Source organism: Haemorhous mexicanus, chromosome 15 (assembly GCF_027477595.1).
Source record: "Haemorhous mexicanus isolate bHaeMex1 chromosome 15, bHaeMex1.pri, whole genome shotgun sequence".
Taxonomy (NCBI): Eukaryota; Metazoa; Chordata; class Aves; order Passeriformes; family Fringillidae; genus Haemorhous; species Haemorhous mexicanus.
Window position 1 is genome coordinate 4,015,652 of NC_082355.1, and position 14,984 is coordinate 4,030,635.

Here is a 14,984-nt window from a genome sequence, read left to right on the forward strand (position 1 = left end):
TGCAGGGCTCTCGGGCAGCCATTCATGGGGGCAAACAGTTGGTGCTTCACACAAGTAAATTGGGACACAGGAGTGGGGAGATGGGGATGAGCTGCTCAGAAATGAGCCCAGAGTGTCGTCCCACTTCCCAGAATTTCCTAGGAATTCCTGCAGGAACGGGGTAGGCAAGGGGAGCCGCGTTTGACGCGGAGAAAACAAAATGTGCACGGGTCCAACTTCGATAATTGAATGCAAATAAAGTGAGAAGCAAATCCTTAACGTGGAGGGAGGCAGAAGAATGTCATGCACGCAAAGAAGGGATCACTGATGCTAAACACAACAGACAAGGTGATTATGTACCACAGTGTTGACTCTGCCCGTTCATTATTGCTATTTAGTTGAGTTATTTAAGCAGCTACCTGGAGGTTAAGTAAGCACAGCAGCAGGAAGGGGAGAGGAGGAGAGAGGGCAGGGGAAAAAAGAAAGTAAATTTTGCATTCTGGTTTGTCGTTTCTAGCACTTCATTGGCTCCACTGGCAACGAGCTAACCCATCCTGGGTAAATTTATTGTAATATTTGGAGGTATGAGAAGAATGAGCTGAGTCCAGCAGCCCTTTCCTCCCATGTCACGTTGTGATTGTCTGGAGGTGACAGGGGGCTGGAGGTGTTTGTCCCCACCAGAGGCCTCAGAAGTAGATCTGCTCTTTTTCCTCCTGCTCCGCATTCTCAGAGGGAGATTATTTTTTAATTGTTGGTGAAGTCCAAGAAGTGCCATGAGCTTCCTTCTTGCCTGGTCTGTCTCACTGCCAGGTGGAACCTGATCTGGGGTTTTCTGGAGTCTTTGCAATGTCCCCGCTGACTGACCCCACCAGGTGTCAGCCAGTTACTTCAGTTCTCTGGCTTTGCCTGGAAGAAGCTTCTCCCCATCTTCCCTACTAATGCTGGGAATGAGGCTCTCCTGAATTTGTCCACCTCCTGCTCCAATAAATGTAATTCCATTTTTCAAGGCTTCTTGCAAACCATCTGTATCTCTCTTGGGCACTGATGTGCAAGTAGCTCAAGGTGGGGGTTCCACCTGGGGTCAGGGTGTTGTTGGTGCTGTGCTTGGGGGCCTTTCTGTGCATGCCCTTTTTCCCAGTGCTAGGTTCACAGCTGTTGTCCCTCGCTGGGGGAAATGAGGGGGCAGAAGTCAGGTGAGACTCTGGGCCCAATAGTGGCAATTAGTGGCAGCCTCTGTTTTATCAGGTATAAGAACCTACCCCAGAGGCTCTCAGATTTTTGGGGAAGTCTTGTAGCAAAACTGAAGTTAAAAAATTAAAATTACCAAAGGTAACAGGCTTATTCCTGATATTATTTATGGAATTATTAAGGAATTTTATAATACATGATATTAATATTGTATGTTGCCATTTAAATTGTGTAAGGGTCAGTGCATGCTTCTTCAGATTTGTGTGTCTTGAGATTTGTGCCCCTTCTGGAAGTACCACACCTCTTACCCTTCATAGGTTATATTTGTAAGGACTGGAAAAGCAGTTTGTTCTATATTAAGGTAACTCACTTTTCTGTTAGTATTTTCCATGCTTCCATTTCAAATTGATCTCATTCCCTAAAATGTGTTTCATCCATAGAGCACACTTCTTAAATTTCAGTCTCTATTTAATCGTTAGCTCTAGGGAGACCCATCTCAGATGTCATTTTACCTGCTGAGTTTTTTCCCCCAGTTTTTTGTTTTAAATTCTGTGCTTTAGAGGCTGAAAAGGTCACACCAAGCTCAAGGGTAGTGCTGATGCTCAGCTGCAAGGGTGGTCATCCCTCCAAGCCTGGGGCTCCGATCCCAGCTCTGGAGTGCCACCCTAAAAGATTTAGAAACCTCAGTGCCAGCAAAAGATGCTGTTGCAAGGGAAACTCCACTCCTGTTTTGCTGCTGGGGGGTTGGTGCCTGGGAACAGGGCTGGCTGGAAAATATGACTCTGTGGGGCTGAGATGGAAATCCTGTCCCACAGGGGCTGTGGGCACTAACCCAGCTCGTGGGTAATGCCGATCCCTCGCTGCTGGTGCTGCTGGTGGGAGCAAACGTAGACTCCTCTTGAAATGTGAACACTTTGCCTTTCCACAGTTTTAGCTTAAAGGATTCTCCCTGTGCTGTCTCAGAGTCAAATTTCTCAAGCTGGTTGATCCTCTGTTTGTTTTGGTCTCCTCTGCTCTGGTAGGGCCTTCTCCTCACTTATTTATACCCCTGTAGCTCCGGAGGTGCTCTCTGGAAAACGCTAGATCAGGGGGTTCAAGGGGAGAATCAGGCCCAGGCTCTTTCTCAGGAGCTCTCAGGAAAATGCCTGGCCTGTGCAGCTTTTGTAATTAAAAATGCATGAGCTCTCTTTTCTGTCTTTTTTTTTTTTTTTTTTTTTTTTTTTTAATGAATAGGACCCAAAGTATACCAAGCCTTGCTGTTTTTTTTTTCTTTCTTTCCTTCCCCCCCCCCCCTCCTCTTTTTAATGCTATTAGGTTTATATTTTATTCTGAATTGAAAAGAAAATTGTGGTTGTCTTGACTACTAAAAAAACCCATCCTACACACTGCTGGAGAGATGTGCAACAGAGAGGAGGGAATTTAGCTGTACTCAGCTTGTGTTGTTTTACAACTGCAGGTCTTGGAGCAGGTTTGGTTGAGATGCCAGCTCTCTTTAGCCTGAGCTGTGGTTTGTAGCTCACTGAGCTTTTGCTTACCGTGACATGTTTTGATTTTCTCCCAACTGAACCTTATGTACAACTAAAAATGTGTTTTATTTCTAGGCAATAGTATATGAAGGCCAAGACAAGAACCCAGAAATGTGCCGAGTTCTGCTCACGCATGAAATAATGTGCAGGTAAGAAATACCCCTCTTCCAGTTAATTAGTGATGAGAAGATGAATCTGTCTCCCGAAATCTAGGTTGAACCTACAGCTATTTTTGGACTTAAATTTATCTTTCTTGCATTAAACAAGCCCAAAATAACACAGTTCGGTGTGTGTAATTAGCAGCAAGGTCTCAGTTGTCACACTAGTTTTCAATTATTTATAAAGAGTTATTCTTAACAGAATGCTGCTGGTTTTCATTTAGACACTGTAGCCCACAAAAGGTCCCCTCACCGAAATTAACAGTCTATTATAGTCTTGTAGCAATAAACGTCTCTGTCCCCAATTCCCAACAAAAACTCCTCGGCAAAATGACAAAATAGTAATTTTTTTTTTTTCTGGATGTGCATTAAGGAGTGAGGTCAGGAGGTTCTTTTGTCCTGGTTGCTGCTCACGTGGGGTCCCCACTCGGCCAGAGTGGAGCAGCTGAAACTTCTCTGTGCAAAAGATGTCATCTTCTTGATTTTCTTTAAACTTCCCCATGCAGATTTGGGTCTGCCCAGTGCTCTCTTGCCTTGCCTGGGGTTGGTGACTTTAATTCAGTCAAATATCTTCTCCCCCAAACTTCTGCAGCTGCTTCCTTCTCTGTTCTGGCTGGTTGAAGTAGGTAAAGCCTCCTCTACTTCCTTTTCACCACAGACCCCTTCTCCACCTCAGAGAGCTTGACCTCTCAGTCTCATTAAAGTTAGTGGGTGTTTTTTGCATGTCTGAAAAGATCATTTGTTACATGTTATTCGATGGCAGAAAATAATTCCCGGGTGGAAGACGAGGCATTCTTGCATAAGCTCATTGTTACAATCAGTTGTTTTAAGACTGTAAAAATGCCATTGCATGCGTTGTAACTTTTACAAAACACATTTACTAAAAAGGAGTAACTTGAGGGTAAAAACTAGTACCCACTTCTAAAAGAATAAACTTGGATGAGGGTTTCCTGGCAGGGGAGAGTCTTTGACAAAATACTCAGATGGAAACTTCTCTGTTGGTTGATTTTTTAATTTTTTTTTTTCCCCTTAAATTCTTGGGATCTGCATGTTTTGTCCTCCACTGACAGCTCCTCCTGCTAAAACCCTGCTGGGGGCCCATGATGAAGGCAGAGGAGTTGCTCTCCTTGCCCTGCTAGCTTGGGTGAAACCCTGAACAGCTCCCACCTCAAATTCTTTCTTGCAGCAGGATTTTGGGGGATTTTAGTTTTCATGTCTTGTTTTTCTAGGCCGCTTCTTTCAGGAAACCAAAAACATTGGTTTGCAGCTCCAGAGCTGCAAATCAGCTCCAGAGCTCCAAATCAGCAGCTCCAAGAGGTGCCTGAGCCTCTGCTGCCATTGGGAGCCTTGTTGCTTTGCTGAGGACTCCAGGCCACTTCTGCCTTTTCAAATGGAATCCCAGTCATGTTGACAACTTGTAATTGTCCTAAAATTCATTGGCCCAATTAGCACGACTTTCACACTGGATACCTAGCTAGGAACAATTCATGGAAATATTAAAAGAGGCCCCTGACCTGATAAGACTCAAGTGCCTTTTACTTTTCTCCTGTAACAGGCCTGTAAAACAGTGGGACTGGGCACATGAGTAAAATTAAGGACAAGTTCAAGTGCCTGCAGTGTCAGGGTCTGAATCTCCCATTAGTCCTGGGTGATGTGTCCTCCTGATCCTTAACCAGCAAGGTTTGGTGGTAGGAATGACTCACTGAGCCAGAATCAACTACTTTAAAGAATTAATTTCCTTACAGATACTTCAGAAGCATAAAGTGTAAGAAGTAAATGAAAACTTTACGTAGTGGGCTGAGTTTTAACCAGAAGACCAAATGCCCGCATCACAGATTTATAGCCATTCAATATACTTTGGCTGAGACAAAATTATTTCTGTTCTGGGAACGTGGAAAGATGGGCAGTCATTCCCTTTATTAAAGCACTTTGCACTTTCTTTGTTCTTAAAATTCAGAAGCTTTATTCTTCTCCTATTTATTCACTGCTAGCCCTTGCTTTATGTTTCATGGCCATAAGGTGGAGGAGTAGAAAAAACCGAAACTGACTGTAGTAGGCAAATGTTGTGTTCCTGACGGGGTGGGGGAGACATATTCAAATTTCTTACAGCTCATATTAGATATTTCCCATTTCCTTTGCTGCCCATACGTGTGTGAGAGGGTGCTGTTTGTTTACCAGGCCGCTTGACCCTATTGCACAAATCTGTCATCTATTGTGCTGCTAACACGCTTTTAAATTGCAAATCTGATGCTCTTTAGGGGTCTAGAATGGGAAAGAATTCTCTCTCCACACCATTCTGTTTCTCTTGATTTCTTGCCTGTTGTAAGTGGAAGTTGGGATGTGCTGAATTTGCACCAGGGGTGCAAATGCAGCCTCAATTATAAGCATAAAATTAGAGTCTGTTCCCCATTAATCAGCCCAGCTAATTGCTATGCACTACCATTAGCCATATGGTGTGAAAGACAGCTTGCTCTCCCTAAGATGAAATTTCTTCATTTCAGACATGAAATAGTGAGGGCTCTGTATTTTAAAATAGCTTGTTTTAGATATTTAATTTCTAAACAACTTTCAGCAGCGCTTTCTATCAAGGCTAACTGCACAATAAAACTTTGCATTTATGTGACAAAGCTGGGTATTTATAGTGTACTACAGCTACAGCACGGAGGAGACAAAGAATTCAAATGTGTGAGAGTCCTGGCTGTGGTAGGAGAGCGAAGCTGAGGTTTGCTTCAGGTAGCTGTTTATTTCAAAGGATTTAATTGTGTTTTGTCAGATATAAAAATCTACACTGTTGGTGAAAATGTTAATAGCTGGGGAGAATTCACAACCTCAGTGGAATTTATTAGTATTGTAGGCAGCATGGGGAGGGACATCTATAGTTAATATTGCCTCAACAATTTCCATTATGAAACCTTCAGTGGCTTACAGCTTTGCCAAACTTAAACTGTTCTGGCTGAAATATCCTTTGCAGGGTGTCAGCCTCAGGCTGACTTTCTTTGGAAAGTTTCAGCTAAAATGGTTCAGCGATTACTGAGAACGAGGTTGGAGTAAAATATGGGTTTTGTCTGTGTAAAATAAGATCTCACAGCTGTTTTGGCAAGGGGGTCCCACACCTCCATGCTGCAGGGTGAGGAGCCTGTTTGGGGCAGGGATGCCATGGATCCTGATGGCATGACTGGTGGAAGGGATCCCACCTGGCTGGGACCTTGTGCAACATCTCCCACCCAGCCTGGCAGCCAAAGTCTCCTTGGCGCTGGCCACGTGCCACAGGCCCTTAATTCCTCATTGTTCCTTGTCCCCAGGATGCACAAAGCAGGGCTCCTGCACGGGGCCGCTCCGGCCGCGCCAGGCCGGGCCCGGCAAGGGAGGGTCTGAGGTGAGGAGGCCTCGTCCTGAGGGCCCAGGCAGAGATCCTCGGGCACGTGGAAGGGAAGAGGAGGAGGAGGATGGGGAGCAAGGAGACAGGAGAGCAGCAGGTCCCCAGAGAGCTGAGAGAGGCAGCAATAAAAGCAGGGGGTGGCGGTGGCCTGGGGAGGAGCAGGATAGGGATGGTGAGGGGCTCGGGAATGAGCCATGAGGATGGCAACAACTGCGGGTGTGGGAGCTGGAAATGCTGCAAGGCTGCATTACTACCAAGGACTCCTGGTTTTAAAAACAAGCATACCCCACAAATTAATCAATTTTTGTAGGCTTTTCCTGTGGGCCAACATGGCATTGTGTCTGAGCCGTGGCTCCTGGCCCCACCTGGGGAGAGGTGTCATGGAAGAACTGCAAAGATGAGTCCTTGTCCTCCTGGGTGCAAGGAGCTGGCACTCCCTGCTCCTGCACAGAGCCTTGCTGGGAGCTGGAGGGTTTCTGAGTGGTTTGGAGAAGCTCCTGGGAATTTTAAAATTCTTTCAGGGAAAGGAGAAAGGGTGCTGAATATTTAGGAACTTATTTCCAAGTGCTAAGTAGGCACTAAAAGCCAAAGCTTTTGAGGGAAATTGAATTAAAAGCACTTTTAACCAGGTCTGAAACTCAAGATCTGTGTGATGTTTTAATTCTCTGCATAGAAAAACTAGAGTGAAGAGGCCTCCAATTCTACTGTTGCAGGGAGGGGAAAAAACACAAAAGGCAAATTAAATTCTAAAATATAATTCTGTAGATCATGGAGGAACATTCAGGGCCTTCTTTCATGCCAGAGAGGCACCCGATGGTGGGATGTGGCAGCCATGCAGCTCCGCCACATCACCCTCAGACTGTGGTCGTGGAGTGAGTTCTCCTACTATCACTTGGGAGTATTGGGGTGCACTTTTGGGAGGGTACCTCAATTAAGGGGCCACCTGAGGAGCAGTGAAGTGTTTCTCCTGCTCTCAAAGCTGGGTTGTTCCCACTGGGAAGTGCCTGATGTTTGTGGCAGGAGGTGAGACTGAGGTCCCTGTCCCCAGGCCCCCATGGCTGCCTCTCCCTTTGGGTTAATGCTCAGGAAGATGCCAACCTTTGAGCCCAGTGGTGTGTGGATGCTGGTATTTGCCCATCTCGTGCTGGGAGCCTGGGAACCTTTGCTTGCCTGAGTAAGTGTGGCAATTTCTGTCCCTCCAGTCTGCTGGGAGAATGTCAGGACTAGCCCTGATTCACTTCAGTCACAAGAATTGCATTGTCTTAACTTGTGCCAACTCTGTTTCTAATTACATTTTAATCATTTAAAAATGATTAGCAGTTTTTATTGCCTTGTTTGTGGGTAAATTTTCTCACCCCACACATTCTAGCTGCACTCCAATGACAAGTCCTTTTATAGGCAAAAAAGCCCCTGAACGTCCCCATGACTATTTACCTACAGCATATTTTATTCCTTCCTAAATTTTAATACTTTCAGGGTGCCAAGGCTCTGGCATTTTCTGGTGGATCAATTGTGGTATTGTGCTGTAAAATTAAGCAGTTTTTTTTGGCAATCCCAAACAATGTAACTTCCACCAAAATGAAGATACCGCACATGTGTTAACTGTGAAAAGTTTCAGCCCTGAATAGTTGCCTTGAAGCTTTTTGCGGTGAAAAGAATTATGTATTTTCCTCTCTTTGAAAACAAAATTATTATTTTTTTTAAAGCCATGTTTAAACAGGCTGTTTTTGTAAAAGACCCCTTTTTTGTTATCTTTAGTGTGGTTAGTTGCTTTATTGCTAATCTCGGTGGGTAACTGTATATTATTCACTCTATTGTTCAGAACACAAGAGAACCTTTGTCATACTCCCAACAAGGCTATTTATATAGCATGGCACTGCTGAGGGCTTCTTCCTGCCCTGATGTTCTTCCACCTTCTGGGGAAAGGAAAATAGTTCATCTGAGAGGGAGAGTGAGCAGTGGTCCCTCCTGACAGCTGCTGAAATACAGGCAAGATGCAGGTCCCTGGGATGCCACTGGGAACAAACTTAGTGCTTTCCAAAGATTTGGTTGAGTGTAGTTGGGGCTGACCAGAAAGTTTATTGAACCTGAGATGTGCTCAGGTCTGGCCAGAGAGAGCCTCTGGGGTGGTCCTCACTGCCTGACACTTGGTGCCATCATGGATGGGGTCCCTGCAGCTGCCCAGGCTTTGTCCAGCAGGTCCCTGATGACCAAGGAGGACCTGGGAAAGTCAGGAGCTTCTTGGGTTTTTTATTATTATTTCTTGAATCCTTCACTTCAGTGGGGGATTTTCTATTAAGGAACATCAGCAAACAGGATCATTCTTTGTGAGTTGGGGGTTTCCTCCCTGGGATGAGTGGGTGGGTGAAATCTAAAGGCTTTGCTGACCTCTGTGGCTGTGACTTGGTCTTGTGGGTTTACATGGGCTGGTGGAAAGAGCAGGGCAGCTCCCTGCCACAGCTCCAGAGGCACCGGGAGGGATTCCCACCCAGAGCAGGAACAAGTACCTCACCTACAAACTCACCAGCAATATATTTATATCTCCTTACCAAAAACAGCCCTTGACAAGGAACCATCAAAAACCACCAACTTAACTTCTCTTAGGAAACAATGAGCCACCTTAGCTCAAAAAGAATCCCAGCCTCGAGGTCAGCCATGGAGCAGAGCTTTGGGAGACGGAGCTTATGTTTCACATGCCTGCTTTGTATCTGACCTGACGCAGGGCAGCAGCCGCCGGAGCAGAGCTCTCCGTGGCATTAGTGATCATTAACATGCTCGGAAAACTTGGGGAAACAGGCGCGCTCGAGCATAAAAAGCTGCTGCTGCTGCTGCTTGCATTTCAGCTCCCCCATTAACACCAGTGCTTCTTACAGGGAGAATAATTGTGCTTTAGGAGTTTGGGGGGGAGGCTTGCCAGTAGCTGGGAATTGTGTGGAAGCAGGAATATCTTGTGGATGTGTAACACAAGCGTTAAGCAAATGTAAAAACCAGGCTCAGCAGGGAAAAATCTGCCTTATTTTGTGTGCCAGCGTCTGCGGGACGACTGTTAAACCCCGCGGAAAAGAGGCTACAAATAGGCAGCTCTCCCTGTTTTGGGCGATCCTTGAATTATTATTTGTGAAAGGGGCAAAACCCCTCTCTTTTTGTATTTTCCGTTGCTAACCAGCTGTGCAAGAAGTTAAACATCGTAATTAACCCATATGTGACCCAGTGCATTTGACTGATTTGCAGGCAGGGCCGGCAGGGTAACTCGAGCTGGCAATTTGAACCCAACATGTTCGTAATGATGATTTTACAGTGTAATGGTCGCACTAAATCCTTTCGCTTTTGCTCTGTAGCCGCTGTTGTGACAAGAAAAGCTGTGGCAACAGAAATGAGACTCCATCAGATCCAGTGATAATTGACAGGTAAGGACTGCTATTGTTTCCTTCCATTTTTTTTTCTCTTCCTCCCTCTCCTCATTATAATGAAACACCTGCCCCGTGTTGCTAATGGGGAAGAATTAGGAGGCTATGTGGATGAGATTTTGGGGTTTTTTGATACAGAATTAGTTGTGCTTTGCAGTTGTGATTGCCTTGGAAAGGCCATATGTGGGAAAATGTAGGGATACTGGAGTGCCCTGCTCTGTGGAGAGCTCCAGCTCTTGTAACTGATTCATGTGCATAAAGAGGAGATTTTTCTTTCTGACTTTCTGTGACTCAATTCACATGCTATGCCAGGGAAGCTTCAGGAATAAAATAATAATAGTTTGTGATTTATGAAATGTGGTTGGGTCCTTATAAATATTTAACTTTTATTTGAAAAATGTTTGAATCATTATCACTTAGCTACTGTAGTTCTGTTGGATGCAATCCATCTACATTTTAAGGCTTTTATTTATGCATAAAAACAGTTAAGAAAATAGATCTGCAATGTAAGGTTTTTTCCCTCCTCTTATTTTCTTTGGTTGGAATACTATTTTGACTGTATTGTCAGTTGATTAATTCATTTTTGCCTGTCTTAATTATAGTGTTTTTAAACAGATCCATATTGCTAATCTGACATCACTGAGTAAATCATTGTAGTACAATACATCTATTCCTGTTGTTCTGGGCCATGTGTAGTTTCTGTTGCTTGCCAATTATGCAAAATGGTAGCCAAAGAGCCATTTTTACATTTTTATTGTCCAAATGTGTTGTCCAAAGCTGTGTGGGATAGCCAAGGTATTGTGCAGCATCACTCCAGAGGAGTTAAATGGCCACCAAGCACCAAAAGGGTCTGTCAGGGCTGGGGAGAGCAACAGTCTGCTCTGAGCTGTGAAGAGGGGGACCCCAAACACACAGGGATGGGGGCACAGAGCATTTGCCTCTCCTTGCATTGCTGCCTGAATTATGTTTGCTGTATGAAGTTCTTAGACTCTTCCATGCAGAGCATCCATTTTATGAAAGAAGGTGAGCTAGGTTTGATGTGTTGGGGGACCCACTGGAGAGCAGTCCAGAGCTTTGTGCCCATCCCAGCTCCCAGTTCTTGGATGGGTTGGGTAGGAAAGTGCTTTCATTGGATGCTTATAGCAGATGCTTTGATTAGCTGTAATAAGTCATCCTGAGAATGTTTACATCTCAGAAGATATCCCTCTCTATTTTAACTAGGCATATTTTCATCTTCTCTGAGCATCAGGTAACACCACAGTAAGTGTATGTGGGGGAAAGCCCCTCAGTGAAACCTGTACAGAGCTGTGTTTTATAAGCATGCTGCAGAGCTGAACACTATAAACATGGTGTTAGAGCGGCATTTTGAGCAACATGAAAGCTACAAAATTCACATGAATTTTTCATTGTACTGGAAAGTGAGATGTTAAGATGCTAATGGCAGGTTTACAGAAATATTTTGTTTAACTATCTAGTATGCAAAACTGCCAGTTGCAAATAATTTTAAATTTTGGAAGCCTGAGATGCTGTTTGTTACATGCTTCCTGCAAAATGAGGAAAATAGGTACAGGAAAAAAAAACAGCTGTAGCTTCCTAGCAGTGATCCATTCCTCAGTCTTTACATGAATTGATGCAAGAGTTACCAATTTTGAAGTTTCTTCTTAAAATGCAAGGTAAACACAATTCCAAGCTGATAACACAAACCCTGCCTCGCCCCCCGCACTGAATCACACTTGGCTTGTGAATGGGTTAAGCTTTTAAGTTCTTCACTTGGTTTTAAATTGTGACTTTGATACAGGAGGTTGATATGACTGTGGTTTGAATAACACTTGATTTTGACCTGTTCCTGTGGGTTGCAATGGCATAAGAAATTTGACTCAGCAGTACTGTAATTAGCCCTCCCTGTGTTTTTGAAACAGGATTGTGTTACCTGGATTGCATTAGTGTGGCTTCTATTGTTGCCGCTTCGCATCTGTCCCAGTAGGGTACTTAAAACCTTTTCTTGGCTGGGGCTAGTTCAAACAATTTAGGCCAAGCAAGTATGTGCTTTATACAGTTGGTAGCTTTAGTGATGTTTCTTGTGACATTTATCCTATTCATTTTTCTTGTCCCCTTTGGTTTGGAAAGGATGAAGTGATTTATACAGAGCCTTTTTACCTGAAAACGAGTCCTTTAAAATTGTTCTGTGATTAAACTGCCTGCACAAGTCAGGCCATGTGTTTGCTTGTGCTCCATTGTCACTTCTCCGTGCACAGTTTTTAACTATTATGTCAATTGGTATGCAAAGCCATATTTAGTTATTTTTATTTGCACTGAGCTTAGAGAACTCATTTACCATTTGGGCTAAAGCACTCCCACATGTCTGATGCTCTGATCAAGTCTTTGCCTATGGATTTAATCTAACTCTTGCATCAAATCTTGTGAATCCACAGACTCTGACCTAACATAGAGTTTAACATAGAATCTATCCATGGGATTTTTGACATATGTACTTACATGGAAATGTTATCCTCTTCTGACAAGTTGGAATACTATTTGGGATTGATTAATTCTCTTTGATGAGGCTGGAGGGACTCGGGATAGAGAGGGCTCTGGCTTTGTGGTGGTTTGGTGAACTTGGAGAAAAGGCTCTTTGGCAACTTCAAAGTTACATGTGCTGTATTCTCCTCCAAACCCTGGATATATGTGAAATCATGTTGTATATTTCTCTTTAATGAAAATGTGGGTTTTAAGAAAGAAAGTCTGTAGCTGTGTTTGCAAAAGGATATGACTTTATTCTTTATAAAATTGTTTTATACTTTGCTCTATTATAGTATCAGCAGTTACAGCAGTGAAAAGGACCTAAAGAAATTTATACTCATATAAAACAGTGATTTAAATTTTCTCTGGAGAATAAAATTAGTTTATTATGATTACAGAGCAGTCATCCCAAGGAAGTTTCTTGGAAACCTGTGTGTGTCTGTATCATCTTCTTAGCATAGCCTGTATATTTTATTGCTAATCCAGTTACATGTGTTGAGATGAAGATCTGATGAACAGGAACTCATTTTAAAAGGGGTATTATTGTCACAATACAAATGTACAATTCCTCCTACGAGTGCAGTGGCAGGGCTGTATTGTAATCACACTTAAAGAAAACACAGAGCACTTCCTGTTATTAAATTAAATTCTAGATTGATTTAACTTTCAAATTGTAACTCATATTTGAATTTAAAAGGTTTGCAATAAAATTCCTGTGAAGAAATTGAATAAATTGTAGTTTTATTACCACTCTGGATATCCTGGTATCCTAACCTTTTTCCTTACAGTTATCTTAGTTCAATAAATAAAACCTCATTAGACTATTCCCATTTCAACGAGTTTATTAAATTTTACAGGAGTAATTAGCATAAGCTGTGCTAATTTTTCTGGAAGACTAATGAGAGAGCTTCCTAATTAGGTTTGCTTTGTAAGAATCAGAAAAGATGATAATGACAAAAGTCACATAGGGGAGAAAGTGGGGCTTTATGTTATTCCTTGGTTCAGGAAAAAGGCTCCCCTCTTGGCACTCTGTTCTAAACTTTTAGACCCAATTTACCATTGTCAAGACCAATATTTAATGGTGTTACCAGTGCCTGCTGGGGCTTCTTTACCTTTTATGGCTGCATCCAGTCAATAGGAGTCCTACTGACTGATAAAATAGGAATAGCCACTGCAACCCCAAATATAGCGGCAGAAAAAATATATATACCATATATATCATATATATCCTGCTTGAGACATTGCATGGAAAAAGGGCTAAAACAGGCAGTTCCTGGCTTATCCCAAATTTTGCTTCTTCCCAGAGTACTTGAGCAGGCTGATGACAGTGACCCGGGATTGGCTTTGCTAATATTTACCAACAGAGGAAGGACCTGTAGTGAGAAACTGGCCGTTGTCTCTCTTTCGGGTTGGTCATCTTTAGGTGAGGTAGAAGCCAAGGGGCTTTGTGTTGGGGCTCTCCTGGAAAGGACTGTGTGACCTTTGGTGGCAGGGGTTGGCCAGGGCTTCTCCTGGCCCTGCTCTGGTGATACATGGAAGGTCTTCATGTGGCATTTTGGATGCAGTTTGGGGGCAGTGAGGAGGTTTGTGCCTTTCCTGTGCCATCACAGCTCTTGTCCATGGAGCAGGGGTGGGGGCTCATGGGCTGGAGGTTGTAATATTTCCTATACCTTGATATCAGTTGTCACCAATGTACATTTTAATGCATGGCCTCCTACCAGTGTCTGGAAAGCCTCTGTGCTTTCAACATATGCAGGGTGCTCATCTGGGCTCTCTGTAACTTGTCCCAGCACACCAAGTCAGCTTACCTACAGATGGGTTTGAAATCTTTCTGCCTGTAACCTGAAAAGTTTTATGTTTGTGGGTAGAATTTCACTGTGCAAGGACATGAAAAACTCATTACCTCTGTTTTACTGCTTTACAAGTCATCAGGTAGTGGGTTGTATTTTACAAGCCTGATCATCTTTTCATCCTAAATTCCAGGCAGGTGGAAAAGTGACTGGGAGGACTGTATCACACTCCCTGCATCCTCCCCACAAACACACTGCTGAAGTAGATGTGGCAAATAATGCATTTTGCAGTAGCTTTCCATGTCTGGAGGGAGGGGAAAGGAGATGCAGGCAGAACCTGCCCTACAGGAGAGGGGATGAAGTGGGTTTTGCTGAGAGGGAGCTGCTGAGGGATGCTTTGCTGCAAGGGATGGGGTCACTGGTGCAGCTGATCCCTACCAGCCTGCAGGGACTTGGGCTCATCACAGCACTGGTGGCACAGCAAAGTGGCAGGAGATGCCAGGTGCTCCGGCAGTGGCCCCTTGGCAGGAATGCAGGTTCCTGCCCTGTTCTGGTCCCATCCTTGTCCCCCTGACCATGTCAGTACCAGAACCTGGCTGTGTGGGGTCAGGGGAAGCTATGTCTGCCAATGCTCTCCTCCCCCCTTGCTTGCACCAGGGATGGGCTGTGGGAGCCTGGGGGTCCCATCACTGCTGGCTCCTTGGGTGGCTTTTCCACACAGAAGGAGCAGGAGGGAGGCATGGAGCCCTCTGATAGACATCCTAGGTGCAAAATGTACCTAGCTGTGAATATTTGGCTGTTATCTGGAATTCTGTGCTGGAAAGCAGCCCACCCCCCCCCCCCCCCCCCAATTGCTGTGCCTCTTCCCGAGCTAGATAGGAGTTACTGATCCATCAGGGAGGAGTCAGGGAGCAGAAGCTGAGTGACAGAGCTACCCCCAGCACTGCACAGAGATGTCTCTCAGGCTGTCTTTTCAGGCTGTGCTGCCTAAACCCCCTGGGCCTCTGAGCAGGGTGTTCAGAGACAGAAGTTGGCCT

The 14,984-nt window shown here is 44.3% G+C and overlaps 1 protein-coding gene across 7 annotated transcripts in view; it reads left to right on the forward strand.

Annotated features, from left to right (window-relative positions):
- The window catches only part of EBF1 (EBF transcription factor 1), a 269,031-nt gene that overhangs the window by 9,204 nt on the left and 244,843 nt on the right, over positions 1-14,984 (forward strand). For all 7 annotated transcript variants that reach the window (XM_059859784.1, XM_059859782.1, XM_059859783.1 and 4 more), the window contains exons 5-6: positions 2,769-2,842; positions 9,569-9,637. In XM_059859784.1, the coding sequence (XP_059715767.1) occupies positions 2,769-2,842; positions 9,569-9,637 (143 nt within the window). The remainder of the gene's footprint in view (positions 1-2,768; positions 2,843-9,568; positions 9,638-14,984) is intronic.